General features: G+C 43.8%; 1 protein-coding gene across 5 annotated transcripts in view; it reads right to left on the bottom strand.

The window, feature by feature from the left end:
* LOC126470490 (histone-lysine N-methyltransferase EHMT2) overlaps window positions 1–26778 on the bottom strand; it is a 279877-nt gene that overhangs the window by 222956 nt on the left and 30143 nt on the right. For 4 of the 5 annotated variants that reach the window (XR_007586217.1, XR_007586218.1, XM_050098362.1 and 1 more), the window contains exon 2: window positions 21916–22059. The exons of the other annotated variant lie outside the window; for it this stretch is intronic. Coding sequence is in view for 2 of the 4 variants with exons in the window: in XM_050098362.1 (XP_049954319.1) it covers window positions 21916–22059 (144 nt within the window). In the remaining 2 variants the exon portion in view is untranslated. The remainder of the gene's footprint in view (window positions 1–21915; window positions 22060–26778) is intronic. 5 annotated transcript variants of the gene reach the window in all.

Here is a 26778-nt window from a genome sequence, read left to right as displayed (position 1 = left end):
CGCCAAGCTATTTGTTTTTACTGTAATAAAAAAGGACATGTTCAAAGTGTTTGCCAGAAAAAGCTCAGATCAGACAATCACAACCATTCCAGGCCCTTTGCTTCGCGCCGGAATCGGAGCGAGAATACTCAGGCTCGTGAACCTTCGCCCATGGACATTCATGTAGTTAATTCCACTTCGTCCAGTGCCACTGTCTCTAACAGTGACTGTGTTCATCCCACAAAAAGTGTGCGTTGACGTCGCCGGAAATCACGTCAATTAGCAAGTGATGCTGTACCTGTATCAGTTCAAATTGCACAAGACAGTCGCTCTTGTCGTCAGCAGGACAATAAACTTTTTGTAGATTTGGACTTTAATGGCAAGGTCATACCATTCCAGCTCGATACCGGAGCTGCAGTTTCATTGCTCAATCACGACACGTACAAACAACTGGGCAAACCTCCGTTGCGTGCCGCAAATGTTCAGTTAAATAGTTATTCAGGTCAGAATATCCCTGTGTTAGGACAGTGCTGCCTTCTTGCAACATACAAGGGACAAATAAAACTTGTGTCATTTTACGTTCTTCGTTCTTCTACTGCAGTGAACTTGTTTGGTTTAGATTTATTTCAATTGTTTAACTTGTCAATAGTCAATCAGATCCTATCAGTGAATCAGACTGTGCCTTCCACCAGTGTTTCTCGGCTATGTGAAGAATTTGCAGACATTTTTGCACCGGGCCTTGGTTGCGCTAAGAACTATGAAGCACATTTGGAACTGAAAGTAAACGCGCAACCGAAATTTTTCCGAGCGCGCGCAATGTTCCCCACGCATTGCGTGATGAGGTCGCAAGAACATTGAACGATTTAGAATCACAAGGAGTAATTGAACGTGTGCAGGCTTCTCTCTGGGCCTCACCCTTAGTAATTTTGCCAAAACCTTCCGGAAAATTGAGACTTTGTGTGGACTTCAAGGCAACAGTGAATCCACAATTAGTGATTGCAACTTATCCTTTACCCCGCCCGGAAGATCTTTTTGATAAACTGTGCCCGGGTAAATACTTTTCGAAGTTGGACCTAGCAGATGCGTACTTGCAAATCCCAGTGGACGCCGAATCTCAGCGCGTCTTGGTGGTTAACACGCATCTTGGTTTGTACCGATTCAAAAGACTGCCATTTGGGTGTGCATCCACCCCTGCATTGTTTCAGCAATATTTACAAACTGTTTGTGCGTCGGTCCCTACTGCAGCGAACTATCTGGACGATACTGTGATCTCCGGAAAGACAGCAGACGAACATTTAGAACATCTCCGAACATTATTTCAAGTATTGCGACAAAATGGTCTTCGCTTGCGGAAGGACAAATGTGTGTTTTTTGCTCGTGACTTACCATATCTGGGACATGTCATAAATGCACACGGCATACATCCCAGTCCAGAGCACCTCCGTGCCATACAAGACTTGCCTTCGCCGCAGAATTTGAAGCAGCTACAGAGTGTGTTGGGAAAAATTAACTACTATGCCAACTTTATCCGGCATGCCTCTTCCATTTCAGCTCCGCTTCATCGCTTACGCCGTAAAGGTGTTCCGATCGTCTGGACGACGGAATGCAAACGCGCCTTTCGCCAGTTGAAATCGGCGTTGCTTTCTAATACTTGCCTTACGCCATTCAATCCCCAGAAACCCCTTTTGTTGATGGTAGATGCATCGGATTTCGGGATCGGTGCTGTGCTTGCGCACAAAGATGGATCGCATGATCGCCCTATTGCCTTTGCGTCAAAATTGCTCTCGTCTGCGCAAAGAAATTATTCACAGATAGAGAAAGAAGCTTTGGCTCTCGTGTTTGGTGTTACTAAGTTCCATGATTTCTTGTATGGTCGTCACTTTACCATCATCACAGGCCACAAACCTTTGACGTCGCTTTTTCATCCGAACAAGCCTGTACCTCCGCGTACAGCGCAGAAATTCATTCGCTGGTCTATTTTCCTCTCGCAGTACCGCTACGATATCTTGTATCGGTCCACTGCTAAGCACGGAAACGCCGATGCGTTGTCCCGTTTGCCTGTTGCTGAGGATAGAGCATTCGATTCTTCTGAACTTGCTTGCATGTTCATTGATTCGGAAACCGATGAAGTGGCCGAATCATTTCCGATTGATTTTCGTCGTGTAGCTACAGCCACAGCTGCTGACCCGGTCCTTGCTACCGTTTTGCGTTTTGTTGCTACGCAATGGCCTTTGTCAAAGTCTCAGATCGAGGATCTGTTGGTTCGCCGATTTTTTGCTCACAAGGAGAGACTTTTTGTTCGACGTGGTGTTTTGTTGTTGCGTTCTGATAATGATCAGTCCAGAGTCGTGGTCCCATGTTCGTTACAGTCCTCTGTTTTACGGCTTCTTCACCAAGGACATTGGGGTATAGTGCGAACGAAACAACTTGCTCGTCAGCACTGTACTTGGTTCGGAATCGATGCTGCGATTACAAATATGTGCTCTTCTTGCCTGGCGTGTGCCGAACAACATTCCGCACCGCCGCGGAAATTCTTTGCATGGCCGACAGCCACTTCCCCTTGGCAACGCTTGCACATCGATTTTGCTGGTCCATTCTGGAATGCTCGATGGTTGGTTGTGGTCGATTCTTTCAGTAATTTTCCTTTTGTTGTCCGGATGTCTTCCACGACGTCTTCTGCCACCATCCAAGCGTTATCCGCTATTTTTTGCATTGAAGGTATTCCACAGACTATTGTTCCTGACAATGGCCCACAATTCATGTCCGCAGAATTTCAGTCTTTCTGCAAGGCCAATGGTATTCAACATCTGACATCCGCGCCGTTTTCGCCTCAGTCAAACGGTGCCGCTGAACGATTGGTCCGGACTTTCAAGTCACAGATGTTGAAGTTGAAAGAGTCGCATTCTCGGGAGGACGCGTTGTTGCTCTTTTTGTCATCGTATCGCTCTCAGCCCCGAGATGGTCGCTCGCCGGCTGAGTTGCTCCACGGTCGTCCTCATCGAACCTTGATGTCTTTGCTGCATCCGCCGCATCAGGTTCCTGTGCAGTGGCAGACTCCTGCTTTTGCTCCAGGCGACGTTGTATCCTATCGCAACTATCGAGGTTCACGGCGTTGGCTCGCAGGGCGCATTCTTCGCTGCCTCGGCCGCGCGATGTATTTGGTTTTGGGGGCCTCTGGTGAGGTGCGTTGGCCTCTCAATCAGCTGCGCCTCTGTCGTCGCACGGGTTCTGCTGCTCCCCGTCTGCTTTCAGCGATGGTGCCGTCCGGTCAGCGCCCTGGGGACCCATCTACTGGCTCGCCTCATCCCCAGGTGTTACCGACGATGCCTTCCATTTTGCCCCATGGCGACGCGGCGCCGCTGCCGCCGCCGCCTGTTCTCCTGCCGGCGCCACCCGCATTAGACACTTCGCTGCTGCCGCTGGGCGCCTCCCTGGGTCACGCACCGCCGATCGCTTCCCGTGACCAGCTGTCCTCCGCCATGGAACTCTTGCCCGCTCCAGACCACATGACGTCTTCGCACGTCGGGTACCCCGACGCAATGGAGGTCGACCCTTCGGCCCCTCCTGTCTCTTTACGGGCGCATACACCGCATGTTGACGTGCACCCTGGACTAGGTTTTCAGGCGTTTCCTAGATCCCCTCGGACCGAATGGCCGGGTGCGGGTGGCACAGCCTCGCCTGTTGTTAGGCTCCCCACCTCATCCCATACGTCAACATGGGGTCCTCCCCACGGCGGGCGGAAGCCTTATAACACGACCGTTCGCCGATTTGCGGGGGAGGAATGTGGTGTCACCGCCAGACACCACACTTGCTAGGTGGTAATCGGCCGCGGTCCATTAGTACATGTCGGACCCGCGTGTCGCCACTGTGTGATCGCAGAGCGAGCGCCACCACAAGGCAGGTCTCGAGATACGGAATAGCACTCGCCCCAGTTGTACGGACGACGTAGCTAGCGACTACATGGACGAAGCCTCGCTCATTTGCAGAGCAGATAGTTAGAATAGCCTTCAGCTAAGTCAATGGCTACGACCTAGCAAGGCGCCATTAGTAACATTGCATGTATCTAAAGAGTCTCACTTGTATCGCCAAAATCTCCAGATGTACCAAAAGGATGGATTACAGTTAAGTATTCCAGAAGCTATGTACTTTTCTTTATACCATTCATTACGTATCCTGTTTCAGACCTCACGCCATCCTGCTTTAGCTTAGCGCGTGCCTTTCGGCTTCCTCTCATTGTGTCTAGGCTGTCTTGTCTAGATACAACAAAAGTAACATACTTTCTGTGTGAGAAGATATTTTTGGCAGACTAGAAATAATAGATTTATTCAAAAGAAGGAAAAGATCACTGTATGGGCCATAGTGACAGACATACCTGTAAGCTGAATTTACACTTGGCAACACAAAAAGTGGCAGTGGAACTGACTGCTCTATTACGCAAGAGCCAATCATTTAACAGAGTGTATAGTACCATTCAAACATAAAGAAAATCCGTAATTGTGGCAATTGAGGGAGTTATCCCTTACTGACACTCAGCATGAAGCACGCACCCTATAAAAACATAAGAAAATCTGCACTAGATGTAATTCCTAAGATTTCGGCAGTGGGAAAGGCACTTTAAGTCATGACGTGGATTTCAGGACAGAATAGTAAGAAACGCCTGAATAATGCAGATCTCAGTATGGAGTCTTTGTAGTTCGGTGGCATAGTTGACAGACAGATAAATAAAAGCATTATTCTGGTACTGGGCTGCGCGGAAGTTGAATGCACGTCAGAACAAATGGATCTCGATGGCCGATAGAGGGCAGTGTCGTCGCATTGGTCCTCACGCCTAGTCAGTGTACCACCATCTCGCTATGTGAATACACCAGCCAATAGTGTCCCTCGTGACTGGCGTATATACTGCCACACCTCGGCCGCTCAGTCAGTCATGTACTTTGTCTGATAGCCTTCGTTACCATCTCCACCGTACTACTGACTACTCACCAATGACGTCATTTGATCTGTTGACAGTGTTGTGTCAAAAGCTCATCACACTTCATTGTAGCCTACATTGCCATTGCATTGCTCTTGTTGTGTCAGGTCTACTGTTTGTCTGTCCTGTTGCTCAACTCTGGCATGGGTTTGAGTCCTGACCACACGGTCTCCCCGCCTTGAGTCGTCGTCGTCGTCGTCGTCGTCGTCGTCGTCTTCGTTTCACCTGTTTCTCTGACGTGCGCACTGGCATTCGGTGACTCATGGATACAGCAACTATGACAGGAATCAGTCCAAATACCACTTTTCACAATTATTTTGTTTTACTGTGTGAATATTTAACACGCAAGTAGCAGTACAAACTGTTCATGGTCCTTAATAACATCTTTTTGGCCTTCAAAAGGCCTTAATATCCTGTCCACAGGTCTTCCTCTCAATAAACATCTGTCCCTTACGAAAAAGGGAATCTATGATGTAAATAATAAATCTCTCATCTTCTGCCATCTCCTCCCAGGGAGCCAGGGCAATGTTCCAAAGGTGATGACAGGTCAGGAATTTTCTCTCACACGATCCATTTCACTTCTGCTCATACATTTTCAATGGGGCACAGGCCTGGTGGAGGAGGATGCCAGATGAGAAGAGAAATCTCATTCTATTCTGCAAAATTCTACTGCGCCATAGCTGACAGCATATTGAAGACCGATCTTGCTTGAAACAGATTAATCCCTCAAGACAGAGTTGTACTGATGGGATCATAAAATCTCCCATAATAAGGTTATAGTGAGCATCGAATCAGCCATCTATCCTGTGAAGGATCTCAAGTCACTGATGCACATTCAGCCAGTGCCGAACTGTCACAGACACATTGCCATTGCAAGATGATGTGTGAATATATTTGGGAACAAATTAGACACCATGCAGCCTATATACTTGTAATAGACCAGCATTTACTGCGAAAAATATGGATTTGTGAGGAAATGTTAAGTAATTAATACGACTGATCGATACTGTTCTCAGCAAACACTAATCTGTAGCAGTTGATCATCATGAAGCTTGCCCTTTACAACCACACATTTGCTTTGTAGTCCAGCCTCAAGATGCAGGTGCTGTACCATGTCAAACCACCTGGGAAACACAGCAGTATGGTTAAAATCCAACACATTTAAATAGTATTTTGCCATGATGTGTTTAAATGCCCATTCTCCTGGACTGCTGCTGTTACACACTAACGTCCAGTACCCACACACCTACTGGATTCCCCAGTTATCACAACATTTTAATCCATCATTGTGCAATGTGCTCTGGAATGCCACATCGTGCCCCAGTCTTTAATGCTGTCAGGTTCCTTTCTTTCACAGCAGCAATGATGTAGTTATGAATAGCCTGTTGATGATGGAAGTGTGGCTTATGAACAAAGTTGCTGAGCTCAAAGCAAGATAGTTCAGGTATCTGACCTTGAATCATGTACTGCTATTGCCTGTTACAGAAGGAATGGTGGAATGACAAGCATAACTCGCTACATTACTTTAAATACAACAATAAGTCATGCATGAAGCTTGCAACCATGTGGAAATATGTGAAAATTCTAACCCATGCTGGTAAGTCCCTAATAGCAGTCAAATGATGTTAATAGAGCTTTTCTTCGATGACTGTATACAGCTGTTCAATATTTTGAAAAAAAAAGAAAAAGAAAAGAAAGAAAGAAAAACATATTTGTGCTATCAGTTGTACAGCTGTATACTTATTCTCTACCAGTTTCAGTAATAACAACCATCTTCACAGGAGAGAAACAGTATACATCAATTGATCAAAAACAGATTTTCGTCAAATACGACACTGCCAAATTTAGAACATACATAACTGTTGTAGTAGTCTGAAAATAATCAGTATAAATGTGCTGTGCATTAGCACATGACAGTAACGTATAACAGGAGAGAATTCACACTTAATAACTAACACATCACAAACTTCAAAGGTATGTATTTGTTGCAAATGATCTCTTTGACAATCACGTAATATTTGTAACTCTGAAAACTATAACGTGTCAGTAAGTGTGAACTTCTTACCAAGCATACATTACTGTAATTGCGCCAACACACAGCACATTTACTTCGATTAGGTTTAGAAAGACTTTTATGACAGTTATGTATGTTCTACATTTGGTGGTGTCATATTTGATGAAAATGTAAAAAAGGTTAGTTGAACTTTATTAGATCACACATTTCAGGCATAGCCCATCATCAAAAACTATTTTATGTAGCAGTCATAAGCACATAGAAACCAAGAACTAGACATGATAGAGAAGTGTGTGTCACACACTACACTGTAGGTAGTACTATTAATGACACTCAACAAGTAACAGAGCTGATGAAATAATTTTAAATACAATCAATGTGGCACAATCAAAATTACAATTTCAGCTACTAGTGCTAAGTGAATAAGAACAGTGTCAATATTCATTTGAAGGAAATAGTGGGTCCAAAAATTAACAACTGTACGTATCAGATGGCTTGCTGAGTGATACACTGCAAAGCCAGCACAAGAAATTTTGATTTCCATTTAGATTTATTTGTTACATTTGACTGCAGAATGCCATGCTTAATTACAAAGACACCACGGAAACAACCATACAAGGGTAAGTGGGAAACAACAAATCAATAACAAAAGTAGCTAAAATAGTAAATGCACTGTTATATATGCCATATCACCAGATAGCATTAAAACCAATTGACCACAAATAAAACGTAAAATTATTCATGTAAAAAAATATATTAACAAGTGATGCAAAGTAATAAAACAACAACGAATCTACTAAAACATAAATGAACACAGTCATGTGTCACTTCTGCAAATGTACGAAGATGCACTAAAGCTAAACAGCTGATGCAACATGCACATTCAGAATACCAGAAACAATAGCAATTGATGCAAATATATAGCAAAAGGAATACTAATACCAATATATGCAATAAATTACCAAACATGGTAGAAAAATTGGGTAGAAATTTTTAATAAATCTTATATAATAGTATTAAAAATGTTACTTTATTTGTAATAGAAAAGAAAGATCAATAAAAATTAAATAAAATGCTTGCTTGCTGATAAATATAAACACAAGTAAAGTTGAAAGGAGACAGATTAATGAACCGGCAAATCATTAAGTGGCAAGTAGCAGGCATTGGTTTTTTAATTTTTTAGCAATTAGAGAAAAGGAAGGCCTGAGGGTAAAAGTGTATTATTAAATATGCATTGTACAGAAGAATGTTTTGAATGCTTTTATGGAATTTATTACCTGACAGTGTCAAGATGAAGTTAAGGGAAAATCCACCTGAACGACAATGTGGAACGATGTGTGTTACAGTTACTTTTTTTTAACTAAGCCAAGACCTAAACACTTTAACAAGAGTCACTTTTGAGTGGCCCCCAACCAGAACATCAAAATTGGCCTTTCATTAGGTATACTCCCTCCTTGCCACAATTCAGTAATACAATTATGACAAAAACTTCAGTCTCCATGCTGCTGTTAAGTAGGCCAAATAATCAGCTTTTGATCATCTTTGCTTTCTGCAAGACTGTGATGGAATTAATTTATTATTATTATTATTATTATCTTTCCTTTCTCAGACCTTAGGTCTGGTTCGGAATGAAAGTGACGCGGACCTTGATCAAGCGTCACTTCGTTTTAACTGTACGGTATATGCTACATTGCGTTTAGGAACTTTCGGGTAATTGAACATGTATCAATAATTACGGATTTCTGAAGTTGTATATATAAGTTTGGATGTAGCTGTATTGCATTGATGTACTGGTGGATATTGCGTGGTATGGCTCCTGTAGTTGAAAGTATAATTGGTATAATGTCAACTTTATCCTGATGCCACATGTCCTTGACTTCCTCATCCAGTTGGATGTATTTTTCAATTTTTTCTCCTGTTTTCTTCTGTATATTTGCTGTATTGGGTATGGATATTTCAATTAGTTGTGTTATTTTCTTCTTTTTATTGGCGAGTATGATGTCAGGTTTGTTATGTGGCGTTGTTTTATCTGTTATAATGGTTCTGTTCCAGTATAATTTGTATTCATCATTCTCCAGTACATTTTGTGGTGTATACTTGTATGTAGGAACGTTTTGTTTTAAAAGTTTATGTTGTAAGGCAAGCTGTTGATGTATTATTTTTGCGACGTTGTCATGTCTTCTGGGGTATTCTGTATTTGCTAGTATTGTACATCCGCTTGTGATGTGATCTACTGTTTCTATTTGTTGTTTGCAAAGTCTGCATTTATCTGTTGTGGTATTGGGATCTTTTATAATATCCTTGCTGTAATATCTGGTGTTTATTCTTTGATCCTGTATTGCAATCATGAATCCTTCCGTCTCACTGTATATGTTGCCTTTTCTTAGCCATGTGTTGGATGCGTCTTGATCGATGTGTGGCTGTGTTAGATGATACAGGTGCTTGCCATGTAGTGTTTTATTTTTCCAATTTACTTTCTTCGTATTTGTTGATGTTATTGTGAAGTGGTTATGAAGTTGCAGTGGTGTAGCCGATGTATTTATATGAGTGATTGCTTTGTGTATTTTGCTAGTTTCTGCTCGTTCTAGAAAGAATTTTCTTAAATTGTCTACCTGTCCGTAATGTAGGTTTTTTATGTCGATGAATCCCCTTCCTCCTTCCTTTCTGCTTCATGTGAATCTTTCTGTTGCTGAATGTATGTGACGTATTCTATATTTGTGGCATTGTGATCGTGTAAGTGTATTAAGTGCTTCTAGGTCTGTGTTACTCCATTTCACTACTCCAAATGAGTAGGTCAATATTGGTATAGCGTAAGTATTTATAGCTTTTGTCTTGTTTCTTGCTGTTAATTCTGTTTTCAGTATTTTTGTTAGTCTTTGTCTATATTTTTCTTTTAGTTCTTCTTTAATATTTGTATTATCTATTCCTATTTTTTGTCTATATCCTAGATATTTATAGGCATATGTGGGTATATTCCAGTAATATTGTATCCATAATTTGTATTATTTAGCATGTTGGATAGTGGGTTCAGAGCAAGACAGAACCAGAAAGGACTTAATGATTCTCCTTGGTATATTCCAAGCTTAATCTGTATTGGCTGTGATGTGATATTATTTGAATGTGTTTGGATATTATTATTATTATTATTATTATTATTATTATTATTATTATTATTATTATATTACTATTATTTGAAGAAGTCACAGCCATCCAATATGAGTGAGCCAATGACAAATTCTGCTACCAGTTTTTTCATGTGTGTACCAAGTGATCCATGTTGATTTACAGCCTAGTCACACTAGCTGTGGAAAATTAACCACCTATCATCAGACTAGACAGATATTTTCCATACAGTGTCTAATATGGTGAGGAAGAGAAAAACAAAAAGGATGCTGCAACTTAACATGGAACTGAACATCCGTCTCTTTAGATAGAAAGCCTACAGTTATCACTAGCAAAAGTTTCCTCCTGAGAGTCTACGCAGTGCACCTATAGCTAATAAAGGTGTATTTTATATGCAGAAAAGCTTTTGTGTAATATTTCAAGTAATTCCTCTTCTGTCTGTTCTCAATGTAACCCAGAAAAATGTTGTGTTGCATTTGTTTGGTTGATTAGGGGCTAAGGGACTAAACAGCAAGGTCATCAGTCCCTCAGTCCAAAGGTGGTTAATCTGGATGTCTGTGAAGTACATGTTCTGATGATGAAGGTATGTAGGAGCAGAAAGACCGAGCTGTGGGAAGCAATACTTATGCTACAGTTGAGAGAGAATTTATGGAGGAGCATAAAGATTGGACAAGTACATTGGTCAGAGCAGACGAGGATTCTCCCTGGGATCATCCAATGGTGAGAGAAGCCCCACAACACATCCAACCCACGTCAGCCCAATGGAGGGCGAAGACAACTGCAAAGCAAAGAAAGTCTTCAAGTCAGCATATTCAAAACCATACAAGACAGAAGGCTACAAATAAAATAGACATCAGATGGACTATCAGTAATGAAAACAGCAGGGGAGAAATTGGTAAGGCAGCAGGAGGGAACCCCAGGGCTCTGCTCCAGAGTAGTTAAGGCATTAAAGAGCACCCACTATTCAACAGAGTGCTACCTCTAAATCAGAAAATAGGGGGTGGCAGGAAAGGAAACAAACAACATCTACAAGCAATTAAAACATAATAAGAGTGGGATGAACGAGTGAGTTGGTCAAGGGCACAGGGGCAAGGGTCCCTCAGACCCAACAGGCAGCAGTAGATGGCCCCTGCCCCTGCACTAAGGTAGCTTAAATCCTTATATCTGAAAACAAAAAACACTTTCATAGAGAAAATGTACAATCAGTTCAACAGCCTGTGAACAATCCGCCAACATTTGAGGCAACGATTTCGGAAGGCCATGCTTAGCATGGAGGGCCAGAAGGAAGGGGCCATTCCAACAGGATTTGAGCTACTGTCTGTAAGGCCCCAAAACTACAATTGGGAGAGGGGGGGGGGGGGGGTGCTCGCTATATAAAATAAAACTTTGTGTTAGCCTGATATGACCAACATGGAGGAGATGATGGATTCCTTTTGGGAGGAATGGAATGAAGAGTGCCATGCAGCAGCAGTCTCCACAATAGTGCAGAGTTTATTATAGAGGGCAGTACCCAACCGGATGACATTCCATCTCTAAGTGAAACACGGTGTTATTTGCACCCACAAATCTGCACCTTGGATCAGCAAAGCAAATGGGGGGGGGGGGGGGGGGGGCAGTAATCACTCCTCTAAACAAACAGTCAGCCAGTTTATTTCCTGAGATACCCACATGACTTTAGACCCATAGCAAGATGAACGAGCAGTCAGCATGACTAAGTTGAGAGAGAAGGTCATGAATAGCAGAGACCACAAGGTGACAAAACTAACATCAGTGAATGGCCTGAAGACTGCTCTTTGAGTCACCGCATACCCATATATGGTCAGGGGAGGTCAGTTTAATGAAGTGGAGGGCTCTGTTAATGAGTATAAGCTCCACTGTAAAAACACGACATGTTCCTGACCACCAGGGAATGTAAAAGCGTATCCCATCTTAAAGATGATCTTAGAGCTGTCAGTGTAAAATCTGGTAACACCCTGAAGCTCCTGAAGAACTGAGTGTAAAAGACGCTGAAAGGTCACAGGTGCAACTGAGGTTTTAGGACCTTGAAATAGATCAGTCCTAATTCGTGGCTTGGACACCAACCAAGGGTCGTGGGAGGGGGGGGGGGGGGGGAGGAGGGAAGGAGGAGTGCACAAGAAAATGTGGGGAGTACATTCCAGGGAGGAGAGGGGGAGAGTCTGGCAGAGGGCTGTGAGGTGCATTCAAACTGATAATCCCACCTGAGGGCAGGTAGTAGCAGATCAATGCCACACATATGCGAAAAGGATAAGATACATTAGATGGCTAGGCAATTGCTGAATGGCAAATGCATACGAGACTGATAACGTAAGATACCCCTTCGACCCCTTCAACAAGAAGGTGGTCTATGGGATTAGTCCACACAGGCCAGCAGCCAGATGAACTACACGATGACAGATTGGGTCTTACAATTTCAAAGCTGAATGCACCACAGAGAGCCATAATCCTGGCAACCATAGTCCAGTGAGGATGGAACCAGGGCCCAGTAAATATGAAGAAGAGCAGCACGATCCACACCCCAAGACCAAGAGGTGTGAGCAAGGAAGCAGAGAGCATTAAGCTTCCACATGCAACTATACTTCAATTGACGAATATGGAGCAGCCATGTCAGCTTTTTATCAAAAAGGATGCCTAAGAAAGAGGACGTATTTGAGAGTTGTAGCATCGCGTTTTAGTACCTGAATAGTGTAAATTCGCATAGTCTCCTTCCGCCGCCGAGCAGTGTCAGCAGTGCGCAAGTAGCAGTATTACTGCATTTACTAGGCAATCTTGTATTTTAATAACCGTTTAAATTTTGTCGATTTGTTTGCGCTCTCTGTAGATTAGTTCAGACGTTCTTTGCAAAACAGTTTTTAGCATGGATAGGGACTGCAACTGCTGTGTTCGGATGCAGGCTGAGTTGGCATCCCTTCGCTCCCAGCTTCAGGCAGTGTTGGCTTCGGTCACACAGCTTGAGGCTGTTGCCAATGGGCATCACTGTGGGGGTCCGGATGGGGGTTTGTCGGGGACGGCCAGCTCGTCCCACGCATCGCCCAATCGGACTATGACTGTGGTTGCCCGGGATACTGCCCGCATTGAGGCTGATCCCTCATCTGTGGTAGAGTGGGAGGTCGTCTCAAGGTGTGGCAGGGGGCGAAAGACATTCCGGAGGGCTGAACGGAAGGCCTCTCCAGTTTGTCTGACGAACCAGTTTCAGGCTCTGTCTCAGGCTGATACTGATCTTCGGCCTGACATGGCTGCTTGTCCTGTTCCAGAGGTTGCCCCTCAGTCTGCAAGATCCGGGCGGTCGCAGAGGGTGGGCTTACTGGTAGTTGGGAGCTCCAACGTCAGGCGCGTAATGGGGCCCCTTAGGGAAATGGCAGCAAGAGAGGGGAAGAAAACCAATGTGCACTCCGTGTGCATACCGGGGGGAGTCATTCCAGATGTGGAAAGGGTCCTTCCGGATGCCATGAAGGGTACAGGGTGCACCCATCTGCAGGTGGTCGCTCATGTCGGCACCAATGATGTGTGTCGCTATGGATCGGAGGAAATCCTCTCTGGCTTCCGGCGGCTATCTGATTTGGTGAAGACTGCCAGTCTCGCTAGCGGGATGAAAGCAGAGCTCACCATCTGCAGCATCGTCGACAGGACTGACTGCGGACCTTTGGTACAGAGCCGAGTGGGGGGTCTGAATCAGAGGCTGAGACGGTTCTGCGACCGTGTGGGCTGCAGATTCCTCGACTTGCGCCATAGGGTGGTGGGGTTTCGGGTTCCGCTGGATAGGTCAGGAGTCCACTACACGCAACAAGCGGCTACACAGGTAGCAGGGGTTGTGTGGCGCGGGCTGGGCGGTTTTTTAGGTTAGATGGCCTTGGGCAAGTACAGAAAGGTCAACAGCCTCAACGGGTGCGGGGCAAAGTCAGGACATGCGGGGACCAAGCAGCAATCGGAATTGTAATTGTCGATTGTCGAAGCTGCGTTGGTAAAGTACCAGAACTTCAAGCACTGATAGAAAGCACCGAAGCTGAAATCGTTATAGGTACAGAAAGCTGGCTTAAGCCAGAGATAAATTCTGCCGAAATTTTTACAAAGGTACAGACGGTGTTTAGAAAGGATAGATTGCATGCAACCGGTGGTGGAGTGTTCGTCGCTGTTAGTAGTAGTTTATCCTGTAGTGAAGTAGAAGTGGATAGTTCCTGTGAATTATTATGGGTGGAGGTTACACTCAACAACCGAGCTAGGTTAATAATTGGCTCCTTTTACCGACCTCCCGACTCAGCAGCATTAGTGGCAGAACAACTGAGAGAAAATTTGGAATACATTTCACATAAATTTTCTCAGCATGTTATAGTCTTAGGTGGAGATTTCAATTTACCAGATATAGACTGGGACACTCAGATGTTTAGGACTGGTGGTAGGGACAGAGCATCGAGTGACATTATACTGAGTGCACTATCCGAAAATTACCTCGAGCAATTAAACAGAGAACCGACTCGTGGAAATAACATCTTGGACCTACTGATAACAAACAGACCCGAACTTTTCGACTCTAAGTGCAGAACAGGGAATCAGTGATCATAGGGCCGTTGCAGCATCCCTGAATATGGAAGTTAATAGGAATATAAAAAAAGGGAGGAAGGTTTATCTGTTTAGCAAGAGTAATAGAAGGCAAATTTCAGACTACCTAACAGATCAAAACGAAAATTTCTGTTCCGATACCGACAATGTTGAGTGTTTATGGAAAAAGTTCAAGGCAATCGTAAAATGCGTTTTAGACAGGTACGTGCCGAGTAAAACTGTGAGGGACGGGAAAAACCCACCGTGGTACAACAACAAAGTTAGGAAACTACTGCGAAAGCAAAGAGACCTTCACTCCATGTTTAAACGCAGCCAAAACCTCTCAGACAAACAGAAGCTAAACGATGTCAAAGTTAGCGTAAGGAGGGCTATGCGTGAAGCATTCAGTGAATTCGAAAGTAAAATTCTATGTACCGATTTGACAGAAAATCCTAGGAAGTTCTGGTCTTACGTTAAATCAGTAAGTGGCTCGAAACAGCATATCCAGACACTCCGGGATGATGATGGCATTGAAACAGAGGATGACACGCGTAAAGCTGAAATACTGAACACCTTTTTCCAAAGCTGTTTCACAGAGGAAGACCGCACTGCAATTCCTTCTCTAAATCCTCGCACAAACGAAAAAATGGCTGACATCAAAATAAGTGTCCAAGGAATAGAAAAGCAACTGGAATCACTCAATAGAGGAAAGTCCACTGGACCTGACGGGATACCAATTCGATTCTACACGGAGTACGCGAAAGAACTTGCCCCCCTTCTAGCAGCCGTGTACCGCAAGTCTCTAGAGGAACAGAGGGTTCCAAATGATTGGAAAAGAGCACAGGTAGTCCCAGTCTTCAAGAAGGGTCGTCGAGCAGATGCGCAAAACTATAGACCTGTATCTCTGACGTCGATCTGTTGTACAATTTTAGAACATGTTTTTTGCTCGAGTATCATGTCGTTTTTGGAAACCCAGAATCTACTATGTAGGAATCAACATGGATTCCAGAAACAGCGATCGTGTGAGACCCAACTCGCTTTATTTGTTCATGAGACCCATAAAATATTAGATACAGGCTCCCAGGTAGATGCTATTTTTCTTGACTTCCGGAAGGCGTTCGATACAGTTCCGCACTGTCGCCTGATAAACAAAGTAAGAGCCTACGGAATATCAGACCAGCTGTGTGGCTGGATTGAAGAGTTTTTAGTAAACAGAACACAGCGTGTTGTTATCAATGGAGAGACGTCTACAGACGTTAAAGTAACCTCTGGCGTGCCACAGGGGAGTGTTATGGGACCATTGCTTTTCACAACATATATAAATGACCTAGTAGATAGTGTCGGAAGTTCCATGCGGCTTTTCACGGATGATGCTGTAGTATACAGAGAGGTTGCAGCATTAGAAAATTGTAGCGAAATGCAGGAAGATCTGCAGCGAATAGGCACTTGGTGCAGGGAGTGGCAACTGTCCCTTAACATAGACAAATGTAATGTATTGCGAATACATAGAAAGAAGGAGCCTTTATTGTATGATTATATGATAGCGGAACAAACACTGGTACCAGTTACTTCTGTATAATATCTGGGAGTATGCGTGCGGAACGATTTGAAGTGGAATGATCATATAAAATTAATTGTTGGTAAGGCGGGTACCAGGTTGAGATTCATTGGGAGAGTGCTTAGAAAATGTAGTCCATCAACAAAGGAGGTGGCTTACAAAATTCTCGTTCGACCTATACTTGAGTATTGCTCATCAGTGTGGGATCCGTACCAGATCGGTTTGACGGAGGAGATAGAGAAGATCCAAAGAAGAGCGGCGCGTTTCGTCACAGGGTTATTTGGTAACCGTGATAGCGTTACGGAGATGTTTAATAAACTCAAGTGGCAGACTCTACAAGAGAGGCGCTCTGCATCGCGGTGTAGATTGCTCGCCAGGTTTCGAGAGGGTGCGTTTCTGGATGAGGTATCGAATATATTGATTCCCCCTACTTATACCTCCCGAGGAGATCACGAATGTAAAATTAGAGAGATTAGAGCGCGCACGGAGGCTTTCAGACAGTCGTTCTTCCCGCGAACCATATGCGACTGGAACAGGAAAGGAAGGTAATGACAGTGGCACGTAAAATGCCCTCCACCACACACCTTTGGGTGGCTTGCGGAGTATAAATGTAGATGTAGACTGTGCAACAACTTCCAACCACTGGGTCCCCAAACAGAGTTCTGCATCACAATGGGCCATGGTATGATGAAAAAAATGCAGGACTCATGTTTTTGCAGGAGATAATTGGAAATCACAGAAAAGGGTCCACACAGAAGCCCGTCAGGTGGTGCCTTTGAGTTGATGTTCAGTCAAGATTACTGAGTGGGGGATCTACCAAATACAAAAGTCCTTGGTATACAGCGCAGGGGTGCCCAACAGCCCAACACAGGTGACTAGCTCATTGATGACAACGAGGAAGAGTGTGACACTTAGGACTGAGAACTATGGGACACCATTCTCTTGGGTCTGTGGAGAACTCAGTGAAGTACAAACTCGAATGCAAAGTAATCAGTGGGATGAAAACTGTCAAACAAAAATTGATAGGAAGCCTCAAAAGCCCCAATCACAGGAGGTAAGTAAAATGTGACTGCACCAAGCAGTATTGTATGCCTTATGTATGTTAAAAGAGACTGCAATGAGGTGTTGGCATTTAGAAAAAGTCTGTCATGCTGCTATTTCCAGCCAGACCAGATGGTTGGTTGTGGCTCGTCCATCCTGCAAACTGTCGAAAGACGTTGGGTTTTTGCCTAGCTTACTGATTGGGATGACAACACTATCTCACAACTGCAATGGGAAGACACCTTCGAGTGAAACATGGTTGAAGACACTCAATATATGAACTGAATCATAGCCTAGGGCCATATCATGAAACGAGGCAAGAGCCTAAAGCAGCTACCAGTCAGTGAAAGGTTCATTACACATTCCAGTTTGGCTTGGCAGGGAAGAGTGGTAAAACATATGGAGTCATCTTCAGTTTGTTATTTCTGCAGTCGAAAGGTAGGCTGATCAAAAGAGGATACCGATGCTGTCGCACAGTGAGTCACAAGGTGTTCAGCAACAACTGAATCATTGATAGAAGGACCACCTGGATGGACAAGGCCTGGAAGACTGGGCTTGGCCCAAAACTGGGATGAAGAAGCGTACGTTCCCAAATTTGAGGCATAATGCTCCTGGTATTCCTTCTACAGCATTTAATGAAGTAGCAAGCCTTAGCTTGAAGTTGCTTAAAAGTGATAAGGCTGGTCTGTGAAGGATGCAGCTTGAAACAATGCAGGGCTCTTCAGCAATCCTGAATAGTTACTGTGATGGCTTTGGTCCACCTTGGCACTGGCCAGCAGTGGAGGGGACCTGTAGAAAAGGGAGCAGAAGTTCCAGTGGCATGGATGATAACATCTTAGATGTTTTACACAACCTCGTCAACGCAGTCTGACGGGGGAAGGGGGGGAGGGGGGTGGGGAAGAGGGAGGTGTAACACAGAGGCATACACAACTGACTCTGTGAAGCACACAATGTGATTGTCAGACCATCTGGTATTGACAAGGAAACAATAGAACCAATGGAAAGTGGTCACTGTCACAAAGATTGTCATGTAACGACCAGTGCAGTAAAGCCAAGAGACTGGGAGAAAGGATTGTTTGAGCAATAGCTTAAAAGGCGCCATATAAGGCAAAGAGACACAGACCATGGTCAGTGAGGAACTGGTCAAGTACAGGGAACACACCAAATGAAAAAATCTTCAAGAACCAGGGAAGAACATTCTGTTATCACCATAAGTGGATTAAACAGTGACAAGACAACACAGATACACACAGTGTGCATCAGACAGTCCATTTGGGTAGAAGTCTTAGGTATAATTGTTCTGACTGTGCACTTGTCACGCAGTACTCAAGTCTTAGGAAAGCAAGATGATCCAATAAACACATTTTGACAACACTGCATGTAGGTGGATCACTGGCAGGTTACAGGCTGACCAGAGTTACCTTCTGCTGAGCTCAGAGTTGACTGTCAAAGAGTACTGGAAAGAAGAAACATTTAGCAGCAGTAGGGGCAGTGTCAACCATGGGCTACAACACAGTGCTAGGATTATAACATTACCTTACCTGTTCAAATATTTTCAAATTTCACAGTCCTTCTACTTGGTATAGACCTCTCATGGCAGCCTCTGGGTCACAGATTTCCAGTGTAACTTTGGCTTCAAGGGGTTGTTTTGTATTCTAGTTCTCGAGTTGCCAGGGAAACGGCAGCTGACCCGGTTCTCCAGTAAGTAGTTCGCCTCATTCAGCAGGGGTGGTCATCCCACCCTCCAGGCCGGGCCTCGGACCCTCTTCGTAATTATTTTATTCTACGAGACCGCCTCTCAGTCTTGGAAGGAGTTCTCCTTCTGGCTACCGATGATACAGCTCCTCGCGTGGTTGTTCCCACAAGTTTACGAAGGGAGGTCCTCACATGCGGGGCACTTGGGCGTTTCCCGTACTAAAACCTTGGCTCGCAGACATGTGTACTGGCCCGGTATTGACAGAGAAATTGAGCACTTGGTGGCCGCCTGTTCCCAGTGTGTGAACCAACAGGCATCTCCCAGGGCAGCGTTCTCTTCATGGCCGCCGGCAACCCAAGCATGGGACCATGCTCACATCGATTTTGCAGGCCCCTTTCTCAATGGCTTTTGGCTCATTGTCATTGATGCTTATTCCCGATTCCCATATATGGTTCGCTGCTCCTCAACCACTTCAGAAGTTGCAATCCAGGCACTAGCAAAAATCTTTTCTGTGGAAGGTCTGCCAATCACCCTGGTCTCGGACAATGGACCGCAGTTTATTTCACAGGCCTTCCAGGATTTTTGTAGGCGCTTCAGTATTCAGCACGTTTGCTCTCCCCCCCTGCCATCCACAATCGAATGGGGAAGCCGAGCGCATGGTGCGCACATTTAAGACGCAGATGAAAAAGTATGTGCACGAATTTCCTGCGGAGGAAGCATTGACGTTTTTCCTGACAGCATACCGGACCACACCAATGGGAGAACGCAGCCCCGCAGAGCTCCTCCATGGGCGCCAACCTAGGACTCTGCTGCACCTCCTCCGGCCTGGTCCTCGCCAGTCTTCGCAAAACGGAGTACCTGGCTTTCCACTGGGTATGTCGGTCTGGGCCCGTGGGTTTGGTCGCAATCCACGTTGGATACTGGCAGTGGTCCTGCGCCGAAATGGCCGCCAGCTCTATACCTTGCAGGCGGGGGACCGGGTGGTACGTCGTCACCAAAATCAGCTACGTCCACGTTTGGGTACCCACCCTCCGACCTCTCGGACACCGGCTTCCCCATTGCCGGCACCCGTGTTGGTTTCTCAGGGGACATTACCGCCTCTCCCCACTGTGACTCTGCCGCACTGCGATGGTTCTCAGCCTTGGCAGCCTCCAGTAGCTCCAGCACTGGCATCGCCATCATTCGAGATGCCCCAGCGAGAGCTGGCCCCCCTCGCAGGCCTTGTTTCTCAGGAGGCTGGTTCACCTGTGGTCGTCCCTTCCCCATCGACCCCGCCACTGGGTCTTGCCCCTCCCGAGGTGGAATAGGATCCGGAGTTCAACAGCTTGTCGCCCGTTCTGTCCCAGACTCCGGTGGTGGGACGACGGGGGCCTCTTCGTGTGGGTCACTTCCAGCCGTATTCGAAGGTTCCGGCTCGAGGGTTGGCAGATCCCCTCGACTCCGGCCTTCCAATGGATGTGGAGGTCATCGCTCCTGCCCAACGGTCCACCTTCCGACGCAGTGGATCACAGTGGCTTCACCCCCCGAAGGAGGAGTAGTGCAGTAGCCACCAGAAAGATCGCGGGAGGCACACATCGGCACGGCGCGTCACGGACGGTAGTTGCCGCAAGTAGAGTCCCATCCACCAGAGGGCACGCGAGAATTCGGACGCAACCTCTGCCGGCATAACAACAACAACAACAACAACAACAACAACAACAACTCAGGCAGCACGGGCCGGGCCCAGTCAGTTAACATCGAGCATGCCTGGGACACAGTCCCGGTCTATGCTAAGTGAAGTGCTACGTAAACGTGAACAGTGTTACTACACTAAGTGATACTCCAGAAACAGTCACCTCACAACAAACTACTACTTGGCTGCAAAAATATTTTACCTTGCTACTGTGTGCGGACCCAGGGACAATTGGGTAGTTTTATGTTTGTGGACGTATTTCATTTTATCCCAACATGTAATTCTCACCATCTGTTCATCTGACAGACATTTGTGGGATTAGATGTGTTTCCTAGGGGAACTATGACTGCTGTGGTCTACAGAGATGATATCCTGCAATGATACATATGCATTTCCCTGAAGGATGATAATTCCGAAACACACAGGCCTCATTTAATTGATGATTTTCTGCAACATGAGATCATCACATATATCTAGAGTAGCCAGCACAATGTCCAGGCTTAAATCTGATTAAGAATGGGTGGGGCACTTTACGCTGAAGGATTGTGGCCCAAACACCACTCTCACGGTCCCTTAAGGACTTCCAGAATACACTTTTTCTGCAATGGAAGGCGTTACCACAAATCAAACAGTACGATAAAGTATAGTGAACTGCTGCGCATCCTATACACCCGACACTGACAATCTGTACGCTGCCAGTGAAAGGAGAACACATACATCAAATGCCACCCATAGTTCACAGCCACATTACTGTTATACCTTTTATCCTTTTCACACATGACAATACTGATATGCCACCCTTTAGAGAATATGCCTGCACCTTATCTCATGTTGTTTCACTGACCTCTAAGATTCCCTAACTTATAGACACAAGTTTAATAGGAAAGGTTCAAAGGCAACATAATTCTATTAAGATGAAATGATGACTTTGAGGTGTGTTTCTGAGAAATGAAAAAGTTTAACAAAATCATTTAAGCTCAATCTGTTATGTTTTAGTATGAGTCTCTGCAATAGCTAATACTGCTGAAAATTTGCAGACTTCCACAGTCTCAAAAATGCACTCTCCTGGTCCTAAATCAAAATTTCATAGCTAAGCTACCTACATGTGAGTGAGTCACAGAGCACAGAAGACCAACATACATAGGCAGGTAAATTTGGAACTGGGCCATAAATTGACTGCACTGTAGAAGACACATTATTCTTCATAAACATGTACATAACAAAACTGTTTGTGTAAGTATGACATTAGTATTTTGGATTTAATATAGGATATGATTTAGATTCGATTTATGATTTCATCACTGACCTGTGTATTTTTCCTCATCCTCATCCTCCTCCTCCTCAACATCATCACCACCACCATCATCATCTGATAAAATCTCTCGCTTAATTTCTGGTGAACCAACATCAATTATACTGGAGATATCACTCTCACAGTCACTTTCATACACTAAAAACAAAAACAAAACATTTACGAATTTTGGGGGAAAAACACACTGTTATAACTAATTACGTATCTTAAAAGTGGTAGAGGGCAGCTGTGTATGTGGTAGCCTCTTCTCATTTGCAGAAGACAGTATGGAATGTCAGCTTCATTTATTAATGTTACTACGCCTCAGTTATATACTTTACTGTTTTAATTAATGCAGAAAATAATTACTCTTTTATAAGAACAGTGGTACCAATAAAGTGTTCAGAAACTGTTGGTAGTTAAACTTCAAATTCTAATGTGGGAAAGTACCACATTCAATTACCCTCTTCACATGGGATGTTTACATTTTGTTATAACACTCTGCTTCCATTAATTAAACATCAAAGAATTTTTTAAAAAAGTCATAATATACACTGACATTCTTGAAGTACAATTAATGAATTTTCAAATTAATGAATTTTCAGTTTCAAGAAGCAGCTCATTATATTAAAGATTTTTTTAAAGAAATGTTGATCCATTACTGCACTAACAATGAGCATCTACTACATAATGTTCACTTGAAATATTCCATTTTGATAGTAATACTGCACGACAGTAAAACTTCTATCGACTTTATCTTAATGGGAATGTCAACTATATGTAAGTTCTGCAGTGATACGGGAAACCTGTGCACAACTGAAATCTGCATTGTGAGTCAGAGATCTGAACCCCATATTGGCTTTATATGAATCCAGTGTCTTAGTCATTCACGAAACCACTAACACTTAAATCGATATTGTCATCAATTTAAAATTTTTTGTATATGGACCCTCCTGCAAACACCATAGTTCGGGTAGCTGTTTTACTGCCAATAGGCTCCGTTACATATTGTAACATGTTTGCCAACAAGTGTAACTTCTTTGCACACTACTGTTAACTGTGTACAGACAGTGTTTGCTACGGAATTTTATTATTGCATGTGTTTCCAGTTAAGATTGTTGGATGAACCATGATGAAATGAATTGTTTAGATGCTTTCACTTGTTCCACAGTTCTTCGGTCTTGTTCTTTGGCTTTATCATAATGAAACAGGGAAGAAAGATTAAGGTTTAACATCATCACAAACTGAGCACAAGCCAAGACTGGACAGAATGTATGATACGTCCTTTCCCATGGTACCATCATGGATTTCACTTGAAGTTACTTTGGGAAACCAGAGATAACCTGGTGGGAATTTGAAAACCACTCTCAAATGACAGTTCAATGAACTGATTTTAATTCCATGTATATGTAAAAGGATGGTTACACATTTAAAATCTGCAATATTCAAGTCAATTTAGATGGAGCACTAACTAGCCTGGATAAGAGCTGGCAAGACAAGTCGGTGTAGTCTCATCTGAGAAACAGTAAATTAGCAAAACCATATGAAACACTAATCATAATGATCAGCTTGGACACTGAATTCAACTTCTTGTGAGTATAAGTCCACAGCCTTAACAAAAGTGCCACCTTGCTCAGTACACGTGTTAAGTTGCCATCAAGTCCAATAGTGAGCAACATATACTGGTTGTTACTGTCATGGTGAAGAGCAATAGGGCAATACTCAATGCATATACAAAGGTTGCCCAGAAAGTAATGCATTGCATTTTTTTCCTCAGCCGACAACAATGCTACAAATGCGAAACATTACTTATTTATTATTTGAAGTCTCTTCAGGAGCGCGCACAGTTTCTGTCCCTTCTGGCAGATAGCGTAGCTGCAGGACAGCTTCAAAATGGCATCTGTAGGTCATGTACATTACAAGCAATGTGCCATCATTGAATGTCTCACTGCAGAGAAGTAAACCATGGGGAATATTCACAAACACCTTGTGCAAAGTCTATGGAGCATCTGCTGTCGACAGAGGTACAGTTAGTCACTGGGCACGCAGGGTGAGGTTATCAGAAGGTGGTTTGGTGGAGCTCCATGATTTGCAGCAATCGGGGAGACCACACATGGCTGTCACACCCAACATGTTGCAGCGAGCTGATACTGTCATTCGCGAGGACAGATGCATTACGACTCAGCGGTTGGTGCTGCATCTGTCAATCTGCAAGGGAAGTGTGGATGCAATTATCTGCACTCCTGGATATTCAAAAGTGCTTGCAAGGTGGGACCTACAGTGTCGAACGGTGGATCACAAACTGCACAGAAAAAACATTTTTCTTGATTTGTTGCAAGGTTTTGAGGCTGAGGGTGAGGCCTTCTTGTTCTGGACTGTGACAGGCGATGAAACCTGGGTTCATCATTTTGAGCCCGAAACAAAACGACACTCGATGGAATGGCACCATTCTCACTCCCACAGAAGAAAAAATTCAAAGCAACTGCTGCCGCCAGTAAGGTCACGATCACTGTGTTCTCAGACTGTGAATGTGTGATTCTCATTGAGGTGATGCCAAGAGGTGGTACCATTAATGCAGAAACGTATGTCAACACATTAACAAAACTCAAGACACGCTTCTGGCAAATTCAGCGCCACAGCAAACTAGGAGATGTTTTGCTGCAACATGATAACACTTGGCCCCACACAAGTCTGAGGATTGCTGAACACATCACAAAACAGGGTTGGACAGTGTTATCCTATCCACCCTACAGCCCTGACCTAGCCCCCTTGGACTTCCACCTGGTTGCGCCATTAAAGGCTGCCATTTGTGGAAGACATTTTGAAGATGATGAGAAGGTGATTCACACAGGGAAGCACTGGCTCCGTCACCAGGAAAAGGATTGGTACCGACAGGGCATACACATCTTGTTTTGCATTGGAGGATGCCGGGATGGAGATTACATGGGAGAATAGGGTGTGTAGATAAAACACCACTATTTCGTGTGTGTAATTCTCATTATGTTCAATTGTTAAAGAAAAAAAAAATGAAGTGCATTACTTTCTGGGTAGCCCTCATATAAGTTAGAATGGCTTTGTCTGTCTCAGTGGCTAGAAAGAATAATTCATGTACAGTCTGTTGGTTAATTTTACTGATAGAAGCTAGTTCTATTTCAAGGCACTTATCCTCTGGCAGATGCACAATTTTCCTGTCATGATAGTGTGGTAACAAAATGCAGGTAACATAATAATACACACAGTTGGATACTGGCAGTTGACATCCTCTACAAATCAACTGGAGTATTTGTAACAGTATTCAGTAGAATATCATGTATTTCCTTTGGCTTTGAATTAGGAGGAGCGCAAACTAGATTTTTTGAAAAGTCCTGAAACACCAACACAGTCCAACAAGAACATGTCCAGATGGTTAACTAGAACACATCTATATACCTCACTTGTTGCAGTGCTTTCAAAGCCGTAAGAAGCTCTGCCCCAAATACTGTGAATTAATTCAGTATATGAATCTGGAGCACAACTAGGAAACAACCACAGACCTAAGATTGCCTTGACTGATGATTGATGACTGTAGTAAATTGCAACCAATGTCTTGTGAATAAACAGGATTTTCTTTTTTTTTTCAATTTTTACATCTCTACCATATAGACTTCACAAAAGCTTGTATATTATAAAGATTCACTGTTTGTGGGGAATTCCTGTATGAACATTTTTAAGATCAACAGTCATGGGCAGAAAGGCAAGTGATTGTTGCAATGGCAAAAAACATGTCATTCCATGAGGAGTTCCTGTCAGATTAACAACTGGCACATCTATGCTCTGCATAAAGCATCATTGTGTGTTTCCATCTGTGAACTCAAGTGTAGTGACTTCAAAATTCTAAAATATAGCTTTTATGAAATTTTAGTAGACAGACTCCTGCCATGACCAAGCCCCCTCTCTCCACTGTCATCTACGTTCTTTCATTCCAAGCACTTTATGACCTAAAACACTGAGGGCACTTTTTAGTAAATCCCTTCTTATCACAGCTCAGTGTGATATCCCACAGATGCTGCTGTTACTTTGAGTATTTACAATAATATGATGACCAGTATTAATGATGTACGGGGAGGATATGTAAGAGATGTACTGACCTATAAAAGTATTAGCTAACCAACTTTTGGGTTACTTCAATGGTGCGCATTCTAGATTCGAGCTACATGACTATGTTAATCAACATCTACAAGCTATAACTTGTTGCATATATATTGAAAAACATAATCAAATGCAACTTAATTCTTATTTATTATTAATTACTGTAGATCACACTTATGAAAATGTTGCAAATACTCACAAAATATCAAACTACTTTCTGAGAGAAAAGGTGTGTGTGGGGGGGGGAGGGGGGGGAGTCCAATCAGATTACTGGCAAGCTAAAGAATTACTTAAATTACAGAGTAATTAACCATAATCACGACAGATCACGCCACATTGCACAAAAACCCTTTAGAGAGGTGGAGCAGTGGTTAAGACACTGGACTCATATTCAAGGGGAGTGCACTCAGAATCAACTTGTGGACATAACCGGTTTAAGGTTCTTTGTGGTTTCACTACAATGCCTACCTTTGGAATTATATTAGGATGGTTCATTCAACACCACCACTATTGATTTTCCCTGCTCTTGTCCAACTAAGCTTATGTACACTTTATATTGGTACTGATGTTTGACAACAGAACTTCCTTCAGACTCGGTCTGTTTTGCTGAAGGCTATTCAAGATCGAAATCCTCTCTTCTTTACATATATTTACAGAAGGGAAACAAATCTGCGCGTATTACTTGCAACTGAAAACTCCGCACAACAATAGGCGAGCGTCATAAAAGAAAACAATTTCCACAACGCAACA

This window comes from Schistocerca serialis, chromosome 3, assembly GCF_023864345.2.
Source record: "Schistocerca serialis cubense isolate TAMUIC-IGC-003099 chromosome 3, iqSchSeri2.2, whole genome shotgun sequence".
NCBI classification, from domain to species: domain Eukaryota; kingdom Metazoa; phylum Arthropoda; class Insecta; order Orthoptera; family Acrididae; genus Schistocerca; species Schistocerca serialis.
This window is presented reverse-complemented; position numbering and strand designations above follow the sequence as displayed.